Below are 19,188 nucleotides of genomic sequence, written 5' to 3' on the forward strand. Positions count from 1 at the left end.
GGAAAGCTGTGACTGTAGTGGTTCCATCAAAATGTTTTCCAAAGCTATCAAACAGAGAGTTCAGATTCCAATGGCAAAGTTCGAGAAGTAGTGTAATAGTGTGAGCAGAGGCAGCAACTGAGAGGATGTATGTTGATAGGCAATGGAAGACTCTGCAAATAAATTCCATTGACAAAAAATTGAAATTCTTGTGCATTGATCTTCACTGAAAACACCACTTAAAGGAGGCAAGGAACCAAGAAAAGAAAAATGTTGCCTGCTGTAGTTGGGACTGCACAGACAGCTAGATAGAATATCCCTACACATTACTGTCTTGTATAAAAGAAAGACAAGAAGTCAAATATCCTCCAATTCAAGACAGAAGTATAGACTTTAGAACATCAGGAAGCCATTCCAGTTGACAACCTCCTCCTAGTCCAAAGGAACGATTTTGGGCAGAACAGGAAACCTTGAGATAGTCTGAGTTTGTAAAGTCAAAGACCAACGGAGATTTGTTTGTGGTATATATAAACAAATGCATCACAATGACTCAATGAGGGATAAAAAGATCAGCGGTGAGGTTTATTTATGGATCTAAAAGGACTAAGACTTGATTAAGTGCTGTCTGCACTACTTATTGTGATGATGTCACAAGAACTATGTCAAAGTACATAAGGATCTAGTTATAGTAAGACCCGAGGCAAATGTGCTCCTAACGCTTTGTCTAGTAATGCGAGTCATAGTCAAGTAATCTAAAAATGGTTACATTAATGCAGTAAACGTTAGATTGTTTACTCAGGAAGATTGTTCTAGGTGGACCAGAAAGTTAGCCATCCCAATCCATGCTACACCATTTGGACTTGAAAGAACTCACACACAGGACAATCCTGACATCTATCCCAGGTAAAGAATTTTATGTAGTAGAAGCTTTTTCACTGAGGACATCTTTCTGAATGAATATAGTCATAACAGAGAAAAGGGAATATTAACGTAACTATGATAAATCTGCAAAATCAGATACATTTTTAAGAACCTTGGTTTGAAAGAAAGTTGAAAGCTTTTGCTTCAAGTGATGAAATTACATTAATTGCAAATTCTGCCGAATATAAGTGTAGAAAGTCTTATTTGAATTGTCACACATTCCTGACTTTTATTAAAGCTTTGAGTACTCAAGACAATGCACATTTCCAAACCCACCTTTCTACCCAATTACTAAGTTTTTACACTTAATCAAAATTCCTGTCCCTGGCTGGTGTACATATCTATCGCTCCCTGGTTCATTGGAGTGTAAAATCTTCCTAAAATCTTCTGAACATTTATCTTACGCAAGTTCTGATTGTTTGATTAGTTTTGTACATTAATTTTTGATCTCTGTGACATTGCAGTGGTGGTTGGTAGTGTTGAATTCTCTGAACAGTTTTCAACAAACAAAATATGTTGCATATTTTTGATTATATTTTGTGTTTGGAATAACTTAATTACTTTTATTTTTGGAAGACCACCCACACTTAAGATGGCCATTGAGTAGCCTTCTGAGCTGTGGCTCATCTGCTCCAACCGCTTCTCTGTTCTTTTCTTCCTTTTTCTTTCTCCTTTTACTTACCTCTTGTCCCGAGCTGGAATGATATTGGTGGCGGCAAGCCCCAGCATGGACTCAAGAAAACCCTTACTTCTCCGGGGCGACCATGGAATCTGGCATTGGAATTGGCAGCTGCTACATTGCAGAAGCGATGTTGGCTAGGTAGGTCTAGTGGTGAAAGATGGCACCTGAGGATTGGCAACTTCATCATTGGTTGGGTCAAGCGGCAGTAGCAAAGCGGTGTCAGAAGGGCATCGAGGTTGCCCCAAAGACGAGGGATGTGACACTGATGTCGGTTGGTCTGGCACAAGTGATGACAAGATGGTGGTAGATGAGAATTGGCCCAGAGCGAAAGATGGTCCCTGAAGAGTAGCCACTTCTATATTGGTTTGGTCCATGTGGTTAACGACAAGGCAGTGGAAGAGGGCTGGCAGTTCAGGCATCATTGATGATGAGGTGGCTCAGGACTGATGGATTCTTTCTAAGTTATACCTTTCTATTTTTATTCTTATTCTTAAAATCTATTCAAAATGATGCCAGATTGTGGCAACACTGAAAAAGCTTTTACAGTTATTTTGCTGTTTTTCACACTGTAAAATACACTTGACAGTAAAATTATTTATTCATTCAATGAAAGTATTCATTTATCCATTCATCCATCCATTCGTCCATCTGTCCATCAGTGATTAATACTTGAAGTTCCTAGGATAATTGTTGGTAAAGGATAGGTCCAAATATATTAGATCCCTAGTCAATATAATTTCTCATTGTTAAAACTGAATTGAATATTCTAAGAATGAATTTGGTATGCAAGAAAGTATAATTTTAGGATTTAATTCATGTTATTTTTCTTTATTAATTCTTCCCCTTTACTTTTTGTTTTCTGTTTTACATTATGCACGTCCAGAGTTCTAAGGTTAGTATTTCTACTTTTTGAGCTTACTTCCAGTTAAATTGTTTGAAAGGCACAGCATCTTCTACCTAATCACTTGATGTGAGAATAGGTAATATCTCAGTTTTGACTAATGTTCCTGCAAAAAGCATTAAGTGTAACTCTTTCCGAAGATCCACACTAGGAAGTTGGCAATTTTGTTTATTGTGGAGCAGTCTGACTTGTTTTTCAGTAACTGAAGCAGAAAATTGACTTCAAAAGAAAAACCGTGTAGGGTGAAAGGAAATCTTAAGGACAAAAGGGCAATTATCAAGGTGGGTTTTCCTGCTTGTCCACTATAACTTCAGCAGATGAGTCATGGAAACCCCTGAAACTCAGCATAAATATTTTACTGAAATTTCAGACGTATTTCGTGCTGAAATTACGTCAGACAAGCGGGAGACCCTCCATGGAAACCCACCTCCCAAAAGCATTTAAGACGTCCAAAATTTGCACTGTTTGTTTAAATATTTCATATATTAAAAGGTATTGGTTGGTAAAACATGTTATTCATGACCAATATCATAACTTGCGTGACTATTACTGCAACTTTCTTTCAAAAAGTAACTGAAGTACTAAATAGCAACTGAAAATACTTTTGGCAAAATGTAAGTTTTCAAATCAATTAATGTATAAATATCATTTAGGAGCTGAGAATCATGAGAGATGTGAGAAGCATTTAACTGAGCAGTGAAAGGAATTTAGTTATGCATTGCTAAAAGAATGCTATAAAGGCCAGCTTATATGGTAATTGCTAACAAACCATGTTAAAATTCACGTTACTAAGGTGCTATCAACTTGGAAACTAAATGGACTCCATTGTCCTCAAATTAGAAAACAACTAACTGTTAATTGGTTATTATCCTGCTTTATAAAAAGTTGACTCTGTTGCACTTCAGTAACCTGAGTGATTGACACTTAAACTTTGTCATCTTATGCTTAATAATAGAGATTCTTTTGGGAAAAGTAGTAGGAGAGTATATTCTGTGAATTTGAATAACTTTATTTTGATTCTTAGAATGTCTTAAACATTTTCCAGAAAATCTTGTGTTTAACAATTGAGCTTTCAGAAGGCATCCTGGAATTAATTTGTATCCTCCTAAGATGAAGTTTCCAGAGAATGCTGTTAAATTACTGAAATACAATATCCAATTGCATTCAAACATATACAGCATATATAATTTTCTAGTATCCTACTTTCAAGTAATTTTTTGTATCACTGGCCCTTCCTGTATACATACAAATTTTCCTTACAAACTCTGTTATACCCACTTTTCCTCTCACGTGTTGTAAAAACTGCTGCTGTCTTCAAAAGACCAACACAGTGGACTCAAGAGCCCCAATGGATAGTGGGAGACTCCACAGCCCGGGCAAGTCACTCGTAAGTTTAAAAAAAATTATATATGCTGCATATATAATATCTAATGTAAAATAATTGAAGAGTTCAACCTCACTTTCATTGTATTAGAGCCATGTAAGGTGCTACCACCAAAATGTTTTTTTCTGGTAAATAATCTGATAATTGAAACGCTATCAGGTACAATATTTTGCAGTATTAATTTTCAACAGTGCATAAAATACAGTGTGTAGGATTTTCTACGAAAAACGTTTGTAGTCACATTGCAAGTGCGATTTGTCTTTTATTGAAAAAAAACAGACGGAGCTGGAAAATATAGAAGCAACTCAAGGCATGTCGACAGAGACAGCAGTAACGTTCTTAAACAGGCTGATGGCCATGGTTGATGTCTTAGTTTTCTCAAGCTCACTCAATTTCAGTGAGATTGAAGCAGAAAAAAACATGTCATCTGGAGGCTTAATGCGGCAGTGCCTGAGACTTGGTGAGTCTTTAAATTTTACATTTTTAACTTGTTAGAAATGTTGCAGGTCAAAAGGAGGCCAATTCAGCCCGAGCTCTTTTCATGAGCAATTTAGCTAGTTCCTGTAGCGATGCAATTCAGCCTTTTTAATTTGTGGTGCTTATTCAGTTCCCCTATGATTGAGTCTACTTGCATCACCCTTTCAGACTGTGCATTCCCAACTGAAACTACTGAATAACAATATTTTTGCTCCTGTTGCTTTTGGTTATTCTGTCAATCACTTCAAATCTGTTCCCTCTAGTTTTCAATATTTCAGCAGTTGCACAACATTCTGTTATGATCTCCATTGTGTCCAAAAGCTTTAAAAGAGAAATTTGAACTTCATGAACAGCCAAAATATGACATATCAAATTTCCATGTTTTAAAATATTTTATTGTATAGAGTGGAAAAATAAAACTCAGACAACACTGAATTCTTTTGGAGGCAACTTTTGGCAGTATAGATTTGATGGGCTGAGGAGCTTGTTCTGTGCTGCATGATTCTATGATTATGCTTTAAACTATAGAAATAAACAGTTTTTTTTTGTTACTTATGTTATGTTAACAGTTGATGTTATTGGCTTGCAAAGTTCTTTTTGTACTATCACCGTGGTCTCTTATCTGAACACAACCACACTGTGTGCAGATTTGGTTTGAACAATAAAAAATTTATTATGGAAAATAAATTAAGATAAAATAGAATGATTGATATATTTGCATATAACATATATTTAAAGATTCCAAGGCAAAGGATAAAATGTAATCTCATTAATCCAAAAAACATTCATTTACAGTATTCATACCAAAGCGATTCCCTTTTATTTCACATCCACATGGCCTAATTTAACTGTAGCTTCAATTCGAAATCTTAGGAATGTGATAGCATCTTCCTGGAACCTTCATACCCTGGAACTTTTAAACTAAGCTTCTTACACTTATATAACCTATTTGAAACAGTCCAAAACTACTCCAATTTTTTCAGGAGCAAATATTTTATACGTTTAACATCAGCCAAGTCTTCTGAAAAACTGCCCAATTGAAATCCAGAAGCTCTCTTTGAAGTTATTGTTTCCCTAAGGCCGTCCCTCAAAAATTCCAGAATTTTCTATCTGCAAGCCTAATATACTACACATTGCTTTCACAAATAAATGCTCCAGATGTAAACAATGCATTACTCTTCAGAATGCCTCTCCCTATTGATGTATCTTAAAGTAAATCACCAGGCTACAAAATTACTTATCAGTTAATCATTAAAAGAAAAAGGAAGAAAAGAACAGAGAAACGGTTGGAGCAGATGAGCCACAGCTCAGAAGGCTACTCAATGGCCATCTTAAGTGTGGGTGGTCTTCCAAAAATAAAAGTAATTAAGTTATTTCAAATACAAAATATAATCAAAAATATGCAACATATTTTGTTTGTTGAAAACTGTTCAGGGAATTTAATATAACCAACCACCACTGCAATGTCACAGAGATCAAAAATTAATGTACAAAACTAATCAAACAATCAGAACTTGCGTAAGATAAATGTTCAGAAGATTTTAGGAAGATTTTACACTCCAATGAACCAGGGAGCGATAGATTTGTACACCAGCCAGGGACAGGAATTTTGATTAAGTGTAAAAACTTAGTAATTTGGTAGAAAGGTGGTTTTGGAAATGTGCATTGTCTTGAGTACTCAAAGCTTTAATAAAAGTCAGGAATGTGTGACAATTCAAATAAGACTTTCTACACTTATATTCGGCAGAATTTGCAATTAATGTAATTTCATCACTTGAAGCAAAAGTTTTCAACTTTCTTTCAAACCAAGGTTCTTAAAAATGTAGATGATAAAATGTGAGGCTGGATGAACACAGCAGGCCAAGCAGCATCTCAGGAGCACAAAAGCTGACGTTTCGGGCCCAGACCCTTCATCAGAGAGGGGGATGGGGAGAGGGAACTGGAATAAATAGGGAGAGAGGGGGAGGCGGACCGAAGATGGAGAGAAAAGAAGATAGGTGGAGAGGGTGTAGGTGGGGAGGTAGGGAGGGGATAGGTCAGTCCAGGGAAGACGGACAGGTCAAGGAGGTGGGATGAGGTTAGTAGGTAGCTGGGGGTGCGGCTGGGGGTGGGAGGAAGGGATGGGTGAGAGGAAGAACCGGTTAGGGAGGCAGAGACAGGTTGGACTGGTTTTGGGATGCAGTGGGTGGGGGGGAAGAGCTGGGCTGGTTGTGTGGTGCAGTGGGGGGAGGGGATGAACTGGGCTGGTTTAGGGATGCAGTGGGGGAAGGGGAGATTTTGAAACTGGTGAAGTCCACATTGATACCATATGGCTGCAGGGTTCCCAGGCGGAATATGAGTTGCTGTTCCTGCAACCTTCGGGTGGCATCATTGTGGCAGTGCAGGAGGCCCATGATGGACATGTCATCAAGAGAATGGGAGGGGGAGTGGAAATGGTTTGCGACTGGGAGGTGCAGTTGTTTGTTGCGAACTGAGCGGAGGTGTTCTGCAAAGCGGTCCCCCTCCCATTCTCTTGATGACATGTCCATCATGGGCCTCCTGCACTGCCACAATGATGCCACCCGAAGGTTGCAGGAACAGCAACTCATATTCCGCCTGGGAACCCTGCAGCCATATGGTATCAATGTGGACTTCACCAGTTTCAAAATCTCCCCTTCCCCCACTGCATCCCTAAACCAGCCCAGTTCATCCCCTCCCCCCACTGCACCACACAACCAGCCCAGCTCTTCCCCCCCACCCACTGCATCCCAAAACCAGTCCAACCTGTCTCTGCCTCCCTAACCGGTTCTTCCTCTCACCCATCCCTTCCTCCCACCCCCAGCCGCACCCCCAGCTACCTACTAACCTCATCCCACCTCCTTGACCTGTCCGTCTTCCCTGGACTGACCTATCCCCTCCCTACCTCCCCACCTACACCCTCTCCACCTATCTTCTTTTCTCTCCATCTTCGGTCCGCCTCCCCCTCTCTCCCTATTTATTCCAGTTCCCTCTCCCCATCCCCCTCTCTGATGAAGGGTCTGGGCCCGAAACGTCAGCTTTTGTGCTCCTGAGATGCTGCTTGGCCTGCTGTGTTCATCCAGCCTCACATTTTATCATCTTGGAATCTCCAGAATCTGCAGTTCCCATTATCTCTTCTTAAAAATGTATCTGATTTTGCAGATTTATCATAGTTACGTTAATATTCCCTTTTCTCTGTTATGACTATATTCATTCAGAAAGATGTCCTCAATGAAAAAGCTTCTACTACATAAAATTCTTTACCTGGGATAGATGTCAGGATTGTCCTGTGTGTGAGTTCTTTCAAGTCCAAATGGTGTAGCATGGATTGGGATGGCTAACTTTCTGGTCCATGTAGAACAGTCTTGCTGAGTAAACAATCTAAAGATGACCTCATGAATATGTGAGGACGAGGAGCATTCTGTTTTGTTTGTTATTGCAGGTAGTTCTCCCACCCACCTTCCTGCAAAAATGTTGTCCCCTATTCCCAATTCCTTTGTCTCTGCCGCATCTGCTCCCAGGATGCGGCATTCCACTCCCAAACATCTCAGATGTCCTTGTTTTTCAAGGTCTGCAACTTTCCCCCGTCAGTGGACGAGAACGCCCTTGACCATGCCTCCCGCATTTCTTGCAACTAATCCCTCACAACCACTCCCCACAATAACAAACAAAACAGAATCCTCCTTGTCCTCACATACCACCCCACCAACCTCCGGATTCAACACATCATCCTCTGGCACTTGCACCATCTATAATCTGACACCACCACCAAAGACATTTTTCCCTCCCCACCCTTAACTGAAATCTGGAGGAACCACTCTCTCCGGGACACCCTTGCCCACTCCACACTCCCCTCCAGCCCCACCACCCCTGGCGCTTTTCCCTGCAACCGCGGGAAGTGCTACACCTGCTCCTACACCTCCCCCCTCACCCCCATCCCAGGCCCCAAGAAGACCATAAGACATGGGAGTAGAAGTAAGGCCATTCGGCCCATCAAGTCCTCTCCGCCATTTAAATTATGGCTGATGGGCATTTCAACACCACTTCCCTGCACTCTCCCCGTAGCCCTTGATTCCTTTTATAAGACCATAAGACATAGGAGTGGAAGTAAGGCCATTCGGCCCATCAAGAAGACTTTCCACATCAAGCAGATATTCACCTGCACATCTGCTAAAGTGGTATACTGTATCCGCTGTTCCTGTTGTGGCCTCCTCTACATCGGGAAACCAAGTGGAAGCTTGGGGACCACTTTGCGGAACACCTAAGCTCAGTTCACACTAAACAACTGCACCACCCAGTCGCGAACCATTTCAACTCCCTCTCCCATTCCTCAGATGACCTGTCCACCCTGGGCCTCCTGCAGTGCCACAGTGATGCCACCCAAAGGTTGCAGGAACAACACCTCATATTCTGCTTGGGAACCCTGCAGCCCAATGGTATCAATGTGGACCTCACAAACTTCAAAATCTCCCCTCCCCCTACCACATTCCAAAACCAGCCCAGCTTGTCCCTGCCTCCCTAACCTGTCCTTCCTCCTACCTATCCCCTCCTCCCACCTCAAACCTCACCGCCATTTCCTACCTGCTAACCTCATCCCAACCCCATGACCTGTTCCTCCTCCCTGGACTGACCTATCTCCTCCCACCTACACTCACCTTTACCGGCTCCATCCCCGCCTCTTTGACCTGTCTGTCTCAGCTCCACCTATCTTCTCCTGTATCTTCTATCCGCCTCCCCTTCTCTCCCTATTTATTTCAGAACCCCCTACCCCTCACCCATTTCTGAAGAAGGGTCTAGACCCGAAACATCAGCTTTCCTGCTCCTCTGATGCTGCTTGGCATGCTGTGTTCATTCAGTTCTACACCTTGTTATCTCAGATTTTCCAACATCTGCAGTTCTTGCTATCTCTGAGATTCAGGATTAATACCTTTTTCAGGTAAGAAGGATGTAACTAGTGGAGTGTTAAAAGGGATCAGTCTTAGGGCATTGATTATTTACCATTTATGTTGGTAATGTAGAGCATGGAATAGAGTGCCTTGTATCCAATTTTAAAGAAGGTTCAAAAGTAGCTGGCGGACATGTTGTGATGAGGACCTAAGGAATCTGCCAGGGGATTTATACTGTTGCGTGAGTGAGTAAAAACATGGTAGATGAAGTTTAATTTAGGAAAGTGTGAGGTGATGCACAATGGTAGGAAGAATCAAAGGCCCAAAACTAGAGTGCATCAACTCCGTAGGACCACACGAAATAGGAGCAGGAACCATTTGGCCCCTCAAGCCTAATCTGCCATTCAGAAGATCATGACTCACGTCCACTTTCCTGCCCTTTTCCTACTGATCAAGAAGCTATCTATCTCAGCCTTAAATATACACAAGTTGCAAGGACACTGAGCTCTCTGAGAGAAGAAATTCCTCCTTATCTTGACTTAAATTGGTGCCCATTTACTTTGAGACGTTCCCATGAGGGAATACGTCCTGTCAGAATTTATCCTGTCAATCCCTTAAGAACCTGATGCCTTTTTATTGAGATCACCTCACATTCTTCTAAACTCTAGCAACTAGAGTCCCAACCTGTTTTGCCTTTGCACATGATAATCCGTCTATACTTCGGATCATCTAGTGAACTTTGCGTGAACTGCCTCAAATGAAATGATATCTTTTCTTAAATAAAGGGACCCAAACTTCTCACAGTACTTCAGATGTTGTCTCACCAGCACCTTGTACAGTTGCACTGAGACTACTTCTTAGCATTCCTAATTTCTGTCAACTCCTCATTCTCCCCAGTCACTTGGATCTTTTGTTGTGGGAGAATTCTGACATCTTGCTCATTGAAGACAGTTTACAATGCTGAATGAATCCATCCACATGTAGTGATAACTGAGAATGTTTCTTCTGGAAGAATATGGAAATATTTCATTTAATGCTAATTTATTGATCTTGTATTTTGTGTATTAGACTTCTTTCACTATGTGGGCACCTTGTTTGTCATGATTTTAGCAAAACTGTCCATAGAAAAATGTTTGATTTTAATTTGAGATTTTAGAACCAGTTTTGTTTGAATTTTGAAGTGCTAATCGTATATATGTACTTGATGCATGAAAAATCTTACTTTTGCAGTTTTATTTTATGTGTTAAAAGTGATTATTTAAAGGTGTAAATTTGTGACGAGAAATTATTGCACTCATAACCTTGTCTTCCCATGCTCTTTCAGTTTGTTGTGTTGCTGTGAGAAATTGCTTGGAGTGCCGCCAGAGACAAAGGGATAGGACAACAAAGATTTCACTAACCAGTACTAAGCCCCAAGAGAGTCTTCAGAGTTTAACAGGATCTGGTGCAGGCAAGGTAACACAACATAAGACAGATCTTGTGTATTGCCTTTCTTCTTTCAGCCTCATAAATTGACTTCAAACTTCTGATACAAAATCAAAAGACTTTTGTACGGTTTCCAAATTGTACCATTTCAAGACATTATATTGATAAATGCACAAATATTCTAATTTCAGAGTACTTTCATTTTTTTCCCTTCTTCTTCCAATTTTGTGTATTATCTTGATTAATATTTGGCAAACTGGTATCACATATCACGAACAGTGGTGAAGATGATCGAGTGACACTGCGCTCAAATCCCCAGCTTGATGCAGCTTCAGGTTTCTGGTCTCTGATGTTCTGGAGACTGGAAAACTTGACCCAGTGTGCTCAATGGTTGAGGAAAAAACTCTTTTGTTCTTCTCAACACTACTGTAATTTTCCTATTTGTTTAGTGTGTATTCTTCAAATGCAAGGATTTTCGATTCTAAGGAAAATTTGGAATAAAATTGCAGTGAGCCAGAAGTTTAATTGGACCCACAACATTATCTCAACTTTCTCTCCACTGATGCTCCCAGACCTGCTGAATTTCTCCAGCAATTTCTGTTTGTGTTTCAGATTTCCAGTGTCTGCTGTTCTTTTTTCTCCCTGTGGAGCACCATGTCGAAAATGGGACTACAATACGTTAACCCTAATTTAACCTATTTCAGTAGTCTTTTTTGCAAGTATACATTATTTGTGTTACCTTTAAACAGAAGAAAGTATTTTGAAACAACAGCATTTTAATAAATTATTTACATTTTCAGGCTGGTGTTGAAAGTATCGCTGGCAACCTTTCTCCAATTAAAGATCCTGACAGATTACTGCAAGATGTGGACATTAATCGCTTGCGAGCTGTTGTCTTTCGTGATGTGGTAATTATTCACCTTGTTTAAATTATGCTTGTGGTCATTGGGTTTGCAGGTACCTGTACTGTAAAATCTAGGTATGAAGTTGTTTCCACCCAGAATTCTACAGGTCCTGCAATTTTTGATTTTCAAATGAGAATTTGCTGGCATGTTCGAATCTTAAAAGAAATGGAACTGAAATAATCTGTTACATTTATTTATTTTTGGCAATGATCACCTATATTTCAGTGTGAAGTGCTGGTATTAGGGAAAATATTGTCTTAAATCAGAAAAGTGTGATTTCTAATAGTGAAAACACTGTTTCAACAGGAAAGAAGGGAGCCCAGAAAATGAAGCAACAGTGTTTCTGATTGATATCTTCTTTTTAAGTCTTGCCTTAGTTCATTTGAAGAAACCTGAGTATTATGATTAGTAATACCTCAGTTTCTTAAAATGTTTTTATAGTTATGTAACTTTGACCCTATTCTACTAAACCTTAGGAAGACCCAAACATTTCAGTACACTTGTTGCAGATTCCCTTACATATTGCAGGTGGCTCTTCAGGTTGTACCACAAAAGGCTGCAACCCTAATCCCAGTCTTTTTCTTGCTTATTCATTCATGGGATGAGGGGGTCACTGGCTAGGCCAGCATTTATTACCCATCCCTAATTGCCCAGGGGGTCGTTAAAAGTCAACTACATTGCTGAGATTCTGGAATCACATGTAGGCCAGACCAGATAAGGATGGCTGTTTCTTTCCCTAAAAGACATTAGTGAACAAGATTGGTTTTTCTGACAATCAACAATGGATTTAATCAACTAGTTATCATTAAATTCCAGGTATTTATGGAATTCAAATTTCACTGACTGCCGTTGCTGGATTCAAACTGAGGGCCCAAGAACATTATCTGTGTCTCTAGATTAACAGTCCAGCAATACTGCCACTAGGCCATTTGTGACTACTACCATCTCATTACTACTCAACATCATTACAAAAGAGCAGCTACTTCCACCTCTGTAATATAAACAATCTCTAACCTTACCTCAGTATATCATTTTTAGAATCCTGTCCATGCCTCAATTACCTCTAAATTTGACTTGTTCAGAGCTGGCCTTGTATTCTTTAGCCTGTTAACAATGTTTGCTCATTTAATCATTAACAATGATTTTATTCTGTCACAAGTCTTGTCCTAGTCACTCATGACCCCAGTGCTTGATGGCTTGCTTTGGTTGTCAAATGAAATATAAATTTATATGCTTATTTTTAAATTGCATTTATGGTAATCTCCTTTCTTGTGCATGCAATGACCTCCTGCACTCTTGAGCACACTCCCCTTGCCTCACAATTGCCAGCATTCAGCTGTCTACACTGCACACTTTAGAACTGTATTTCTAAAACTCTCTGGCTCTTCTGCGGCTTCATCTTTAATGAATATTTTAAAAGCTAACATTCAAGCTTTCAGTCACTTCTACTTCTGGCTTGCTATGTATTTCTTTTGACAATGGTGCCTGGGACATGAAGAGGTTTTGGGTGATTTCATTTAGTTTAATTTTGAAGAAAACTTCCTGGTCTTATCTTCTGTTCGGAATGAAGCCATTTATTATTCATTTGGTTGATTCATTTTATTATTTCCAAAATATTGATCAGATCAGTCATTTACCATCACATCTCAATTGACAAGATTTTGCTTGTCACTTCTTTATTTCCTGAATACCAATCCTCTGGCACCATAATTTCTTCATCTGTTTCTTTCAGTGAGGGTCCAAGTTTTTGTCTGATTTCAGTGTGACTATTTTACCCCTTACAGTTTTCAGTTTATAATGATTGTGGTTTCACCAACTTTTCAATTTGCCGTTGCCTTAATATCATCACCATCCTCATTTATTGTGAAGATTGAGGCAGATTATTAAATAAACCATTCTATTATGCTCTTATTTTCCTAGTGTCTACTATTGCCATGCATGAATCTGCTCTTATTGGGCTCTTAATCATTTGTCATTCTCATTTCTTGATGTACTTATTAAAGACTTTGCCATTACGTTTAATATTATTTTGAACTTTATCTATAGCATTTCTTTGCTCTTTCTATTTCTGCTTCCTGTTGTTGCTTCTGCAATCTCCTAAGTTTTTATTTTGCTTTTGTTCTTTGCCCTTAAAAAAAATCTTTTTATTCATTTAATACAAATAATAAGACTAGTAGACCATGATTACATTATGGTGAAAGTATCCCTCTTGCTTTTCAACAGTAATGACGTATCTTGAACCTGTAGCGTTCGCCTGCAGATTTATTTTTGTTTGTTTTCTTTCCAGTTAGTATTGTTGAAATATGAATTTTTATTAGCTGCTCCCTAATTCAGGTGTTTATTTCATGCATATTATGGTGACTGTTCAAAGATGCAGTCTTATCAAACAGATGAATTGTTACACAATATGAGCAATTATAACCCTTTACTTTGTTGGTTTTAAAATGCCCTGCTTTTCGAAATTATCCCAAATGCATCATTAAATCTTTCCTTATCTTATTGTTTTGATATTTCTTTGCCAACCCTTACATAGGTTAAAATCCTTAATCATAACTAGATTCTTGATTTTATCTAATACTGCATAATCATCTTAGTGCAAAACAATCAGAAGGCCTATACAATGCACCCAACTGTATTTCAACCTTTATCATTATCTGGCACGATACCATCTGTTGTCAAGAAGCGCTCTCCTTTTCACTCCCCTGGTAATGTATAATTTGGTGTATAAAGTGGTTTAGTTAATTCATCCTTTTTTTTTCTTCACCTTGATTTAAAAATGTCAGATCCCCTCACATGACATAATTCTCAATCTCAACCAGTGGCTGTGAGGTCACTACAATTACTGTGGGGTTCAATTTACATTTTCAATTTCTGCCCATCATTTTTATACTAAACATTGTTTTTGGTGACTTTCCCCTTCTCAATTTCCCTACTCTTGAGTCTTGAATTTGCCATCATGCTTAACTTCTGTAAAATCATCCCATTTGAATGAAATCACTTCAAGGTTGTAATTCTGTCCACCTCTCTGTGTTCTCCTATAAACTCTTTGCAGTTTTAGTGTGATTGACTGCCAGTTTTTCTTCATAGGATGACAGTAAACAGGCTCAGTTTTTGGCTTTGGCTGTTGTATACTTTATCTCTGTACTCATGGTATCAAAGTACAGAGACATACTGGAACCACAGCGTGAAATTTCAAGATCTGGAAGCCAGATAAGCCGCAATATTCGGCAAGAAATTAATTCACCAACAAGCACAGGTTAGTGTTTTAGATCTCCTTTGTTTTTGTTGGCTTACTATTCCATTTTGTAAGGTTGATCAGAAGACACCTATCAAAATAGGTTTTGTGAACTTTATAAAATTGTGCAATTGTGATTAATGTTTCTAAAACATGCTCTGTAAAACTTATTGCTTGAGCTACAAATACACAAGATGCTTAGTTATGTTTTGAAGAGGTGCTAAATTTTTCAACATGTAGTTCCTTGATGGGATTATTTTCATGTCCATGACTTCTTGAAGCTGCAATCATTCTTTATTAAGGTGTAACAAAATAGTAAACCAGTTCTACAAGTGATTCCCAAAATTTGGTCAATGCATGTTGAAGTGTTATAACATATGTATATATTTATATATATATTTCTGTGGATGGATGTAATTGCAGAATTCAATTAGCAGCATTGTTGCCAATAGAAACTAAAGGGCTTAAAACCACACAATCAGTAAAAAGCACAGTCAGCGCAAAGGAGCCTCCATCGAAGACTGTGGCTGAATGAGTATTGTTAACACTGTCTTTTTATTTTTGAGCTTTTTTAAAACTATGGACTGAACAGAGCAGCACGGTGGCTCAGTGGTTAGCACTGCAGCCTCACAGCGCCAGGGACCAGGGTTCAATTCCAGTCTCGGGTAACTGTCTGTGTGGAGTTTGCACATTCTCCCCGTGTCTGCGTGGGTTTCCTCCGGGTGCTCCGGTTTCCTCCCACAGTCCAAAGATGTGCAGGGTAGGTGGATCGGCCATGCTAAATTGCCCGTAGTGTTCAGGGGTGTGCGGGTTATAGGGGGATGGGTCTGGGTGGGATGCTTCAATGGGCGGCGTGGACTTATTGGGCCGAAGGGCCTGTTTCCATACTGTAGGGAATCTAATCTAATCTAATCAACAGTTTTGAAACCCAAGGATTTACAGGGATGACTACATGTTTAAAAAATAAGGAACTTGGTGCCTTTTCTGAACCCTTTGCACGTAGCTGTGGGTTCTGGCAATGTGTAGACAAAATGAAGCCGAGGGGTTGTTTAGAAGTGAAGCTGATTGGTTTGTGGACTAGTGATGAATTAGTCCTGAAGATGGGTAAAACTCGAAATGTTGACTGATCCTTTCTCCAGATGTTGCCTGGCTTGCTGTGTTCTTGCAGCCTCCTGTTTGTCTACCTTGGATTCCAGCATTTGCAGTTTTTTTTTGCCTTTACTGAATTATCAATACTTACCAATAATAAGATTGTCATTTAGGTGAATAGCTTGGGCTGTGAGCATGTGATAGAGGTGCTGTCAGACCAGAAAATAAAACACAAAGCCTGCAGCCTGTCATCATGCTTAGCTTCTGCAAAGTGCTCATATTTGACCCAAAGGCACTTATTCTGCAGCCAAAAAAAACTTTCTCACTTCCCAGCAATAAACTATTTTGAACATGAAGAAATCCAGTTTGTCTTTCCTTTAGCAAATGCAACAGGTTGTGACTTTAAATTGGAAAGTCATAGACTATTTGTAATTAAAATAGTCAGCCTTGAACATCTTACAAACTAGTGGAAGTATTCAGAAAAGAAAGGTTGAGGAGAAGCATTTGGATCAGCAAGAACCAACCTAACAAACCTTATGAACAAAGTATATGGATGATTTCCCAGTTTTCCCTCTGCCCATGTTTTTTTTCTTTCTCTCTTAATTTCTGTCTGTTTGTTATCAAGGGGGAGTTTTTAACGGGCTTAGAGTTTTAATTTGTTGAGTTTACTTAATTTAGTTTGACTATTTACCTGAAGCTAGAATCTAATGACATGTAATAGTGAAGCAAGTATGGGGACTCAGGAGACAATTTTAGATGGAGCTTGGTCCCTGCAATTTTCTGAGTTACATGTGCATTGCTTACTGTATGGATGAGAGTAGTGATACAGGAATAGTGAACACGCTGACCATGGCACCATGGTACAAGGAGCTATTCAAGTAGAGGAGAAAATAGAAACGTAACAGTGGTAGGGGCCATTATAATTAGGGGGACCGAAACTGTTTTATCCAGATATGAGAATGGTCCCAAAGGCAGTGTTGACAGCCTGAAGATCCAGATATTATTGTCCATGTTGGCACCATGATTGATAGGAACAGAAAGGAAGGTCTGCTCAAAGAATTTGTACTGTTTGGAGATAAATTGTAAAACGGATCATCCAAGGTTGGGACAGTGATAATGGGAACTGCAGATGCTGGAGAATCCAAGATAACAAAGTCTGGAGCTGGTTGAACATAGCAGGCCAAGCAGCATCTCAGGAGCACAAAAGCTGACATTTCGGGCCTGGACCCTCTGATGAAGGGTCTAGGCCCGAAACGTCAGCTTTTGTGTTCCTGAGATGCTGCTTGGCCTGCTGTGTTCATCCAGCCCCACACTTTGTTATCCAAGGTTGGGACCTTAGGATTACTATACTGGGGCCAGCATCCTGGCGAATTGAATTATTAGAACTATTGAGAGTGTTTTAAACTAACTGGTGTGGGGAGGAAGATACAATATTCTGGAGAAGGGTTGTATTGGCTCACAAAGCAAAAGAATATGGTGACATTGCAGGGCAATTTAGATAATCATAGCTAAAGTTTCAATGAACAATTTTTTAAAGGATTGCTGCATATTTTGAAAAACGTAACCTGACAGTTATGACAAGCATTCTGTAAACAGCTTTTTGATCTAGCAATAACCGAAGTGGTTGAACCGAGGAGCTGGGTGGCAAGAAGAAGTTGATTGGTCTATTGTCTGATGATCAGTTACTGATATCAAAAGGTTTTTGCTTGCCAACAATTATGTCATTGGTTCTCAGGTAACTGAACAGCTTGGGAATGCAAACAAGATGCAAAGAGAAGTGCTTTGATCTCTATAAGCACAGAAGCTGTTTCACTGCTCTCTGCAGTCAAAACCCATTCTAATCCTGAAGAAAACTAATCCATCATTCCTTCAGCAGTTGTTGTAACTGTGATTTTTAACTGATAAACCAGAGACATCTTATAAGCAAACTAAACGCTTATGTCTCTTACAAACCAATGAAAGTATCTGCAGAAAGATGATGGAAAAGCAACATATGGACCAGCATACTGATCATTATAGCATAAACACCCATGAACAGGAATCAACAAATTGCCTCCTAGTTTTCTTTTGCCCATAACATATTTTTCCCTGTGTGAAGCTGGTTCATAAGGAGAATAAATGGTTAATTTGTAACATTATAGATCAACAGCATATAATTCTATCTGCAGCTCGAGTCCAATTACTTGTAATAAGTAGTAATTCTTGTTAAGTAAGAAATCCTGACCATACTTTCTGTCAGTCTAGATTTGAAAATCAGGGGAAGTAAGAATTTTATGAGCTTGTCTTAAGATCTTTAACTTCTGTGGCAACCCCAGGAATAAAGAGGCTTGATTTTCAGCATGCTACCCAAATGAATCATGACAATTGGAAGATATCAAATCCATGTGGATTGAATAATTAACAAGGGATAGAACACACTGGTGGAAGTAGTGTATACGACCCCTAACACTACCTTTTTGTATTGGACAGAGAATAAATCAGGAAATAATGTAAAAAAGGAAAGTATATTAATCACAGGTAAATTTAATCTTCAAGTAGATTGGGAAAATTAATTTGGCAAATCAAATTGATTACGAGGAAGAATTCATCGATAGTACTCAGGACAGCCTAGAACAATATGTTTTGTATCCAACCAGGAGTTAGGCTGTTTTGGATTTTATGATGTGTAATGAGGTTCATTAAATTATCTGGGAGTAAAAGATCCCCTAGGAGACAGTGATCATAGCATAGTAGAATCTAGCGTTTAATTTGAGAGTGATAAATGGGTTGGAAGCAACTGTGCAAAACTTACACTAATTGATGAGTGCAAAGTTTACTGGGGTGAAGTGGGGAAGTAGTTCAGCATAAAAGATGGTTAATGAACAACGAATGATTTTGAGAACATAATCTATGTTTGCAACAAAGATATATCCCAGTGAGAAAGAACGATTCTTGGAATGGAATAAACCAACCACGGTTAATTGATCAACAGACCATTGTGAGTTTGAACTGTATTGTCATTCCTGCACAGTCAATCTTGAAAACTCCCTCTTTCACATCACTGTGTATGTAGTTACACCACATAGACAGCAGTGGTTTAAAGTGGCACCTCCCATCACCTTCTCAGGAGAATTTAGGGATAGACTGTAAATGGACATGTTGCTGCTGATGCTCAAATCTCATGAATGAATTAAAAATGAAAAGTTAAATGCAGTTTTCATGAGGGTTTCTGAAACTGATGTTTGGACCTGAGCTGCATATTGAAAGTGCAAATTCCCATATCAGACTGGCATTTGTGTCTTTGGAAGCCACTTACTTCCAATTTGGC

At 39.2% G+C, this 19,188-nt stretch overlaps 1 protein-coding gene across 3 annotated transcripts in view; it reads left to right on the forward strand.

Moving 5' to 3' along the window:
- nbeaa (neurobeachin a) overlaps nt 1-19,188 on the forward strand; it is an 828,675-nt gene that overhangs the window by 249,766 nt on the left and 559,721 nt on the right. For 2 of the 3 annotated variants that reach the window (XM_059646713.1, XM_059646714.1), the window contains 4 exons: nt 4,147-4,327; nt 10,552-10,682; nt 11,453-11,560; nt 14,645-14,813. In XM_059646713.1, the coding sequence (XP_059502696.1) occupies nt 4,147-4,327; nt 10,552-10,682; nt 11,453-11,560; nt 14,645-14,813 (589 nt within the window). Of the gene's footprint in view, nt 1-3,787; nt 3,871-4,146; nt 4,328-10,551; nt 10,683-11,452; nt 11,561-14,644; nt 14,814-19,188 lie in introns of those variants that run through there. The other variant, XM_059646715.1, reaches the window with a different exon arrangement.

Source organism: Stegostoma tigrinum, chromosome 6, assembly GCF_030684315.1.
Source record: "Stegostoma tigrinum isolate sSteTig4 chromosome 6, sSteTig4.hap1, whole genome shotgun sequence".
NCBI lineage: Eukaryota > Metazoa > Chordata > Chondrichthyes > Orectolobiformes > Stegostomatidae > Stegostoma > Stegostoma tigrinum.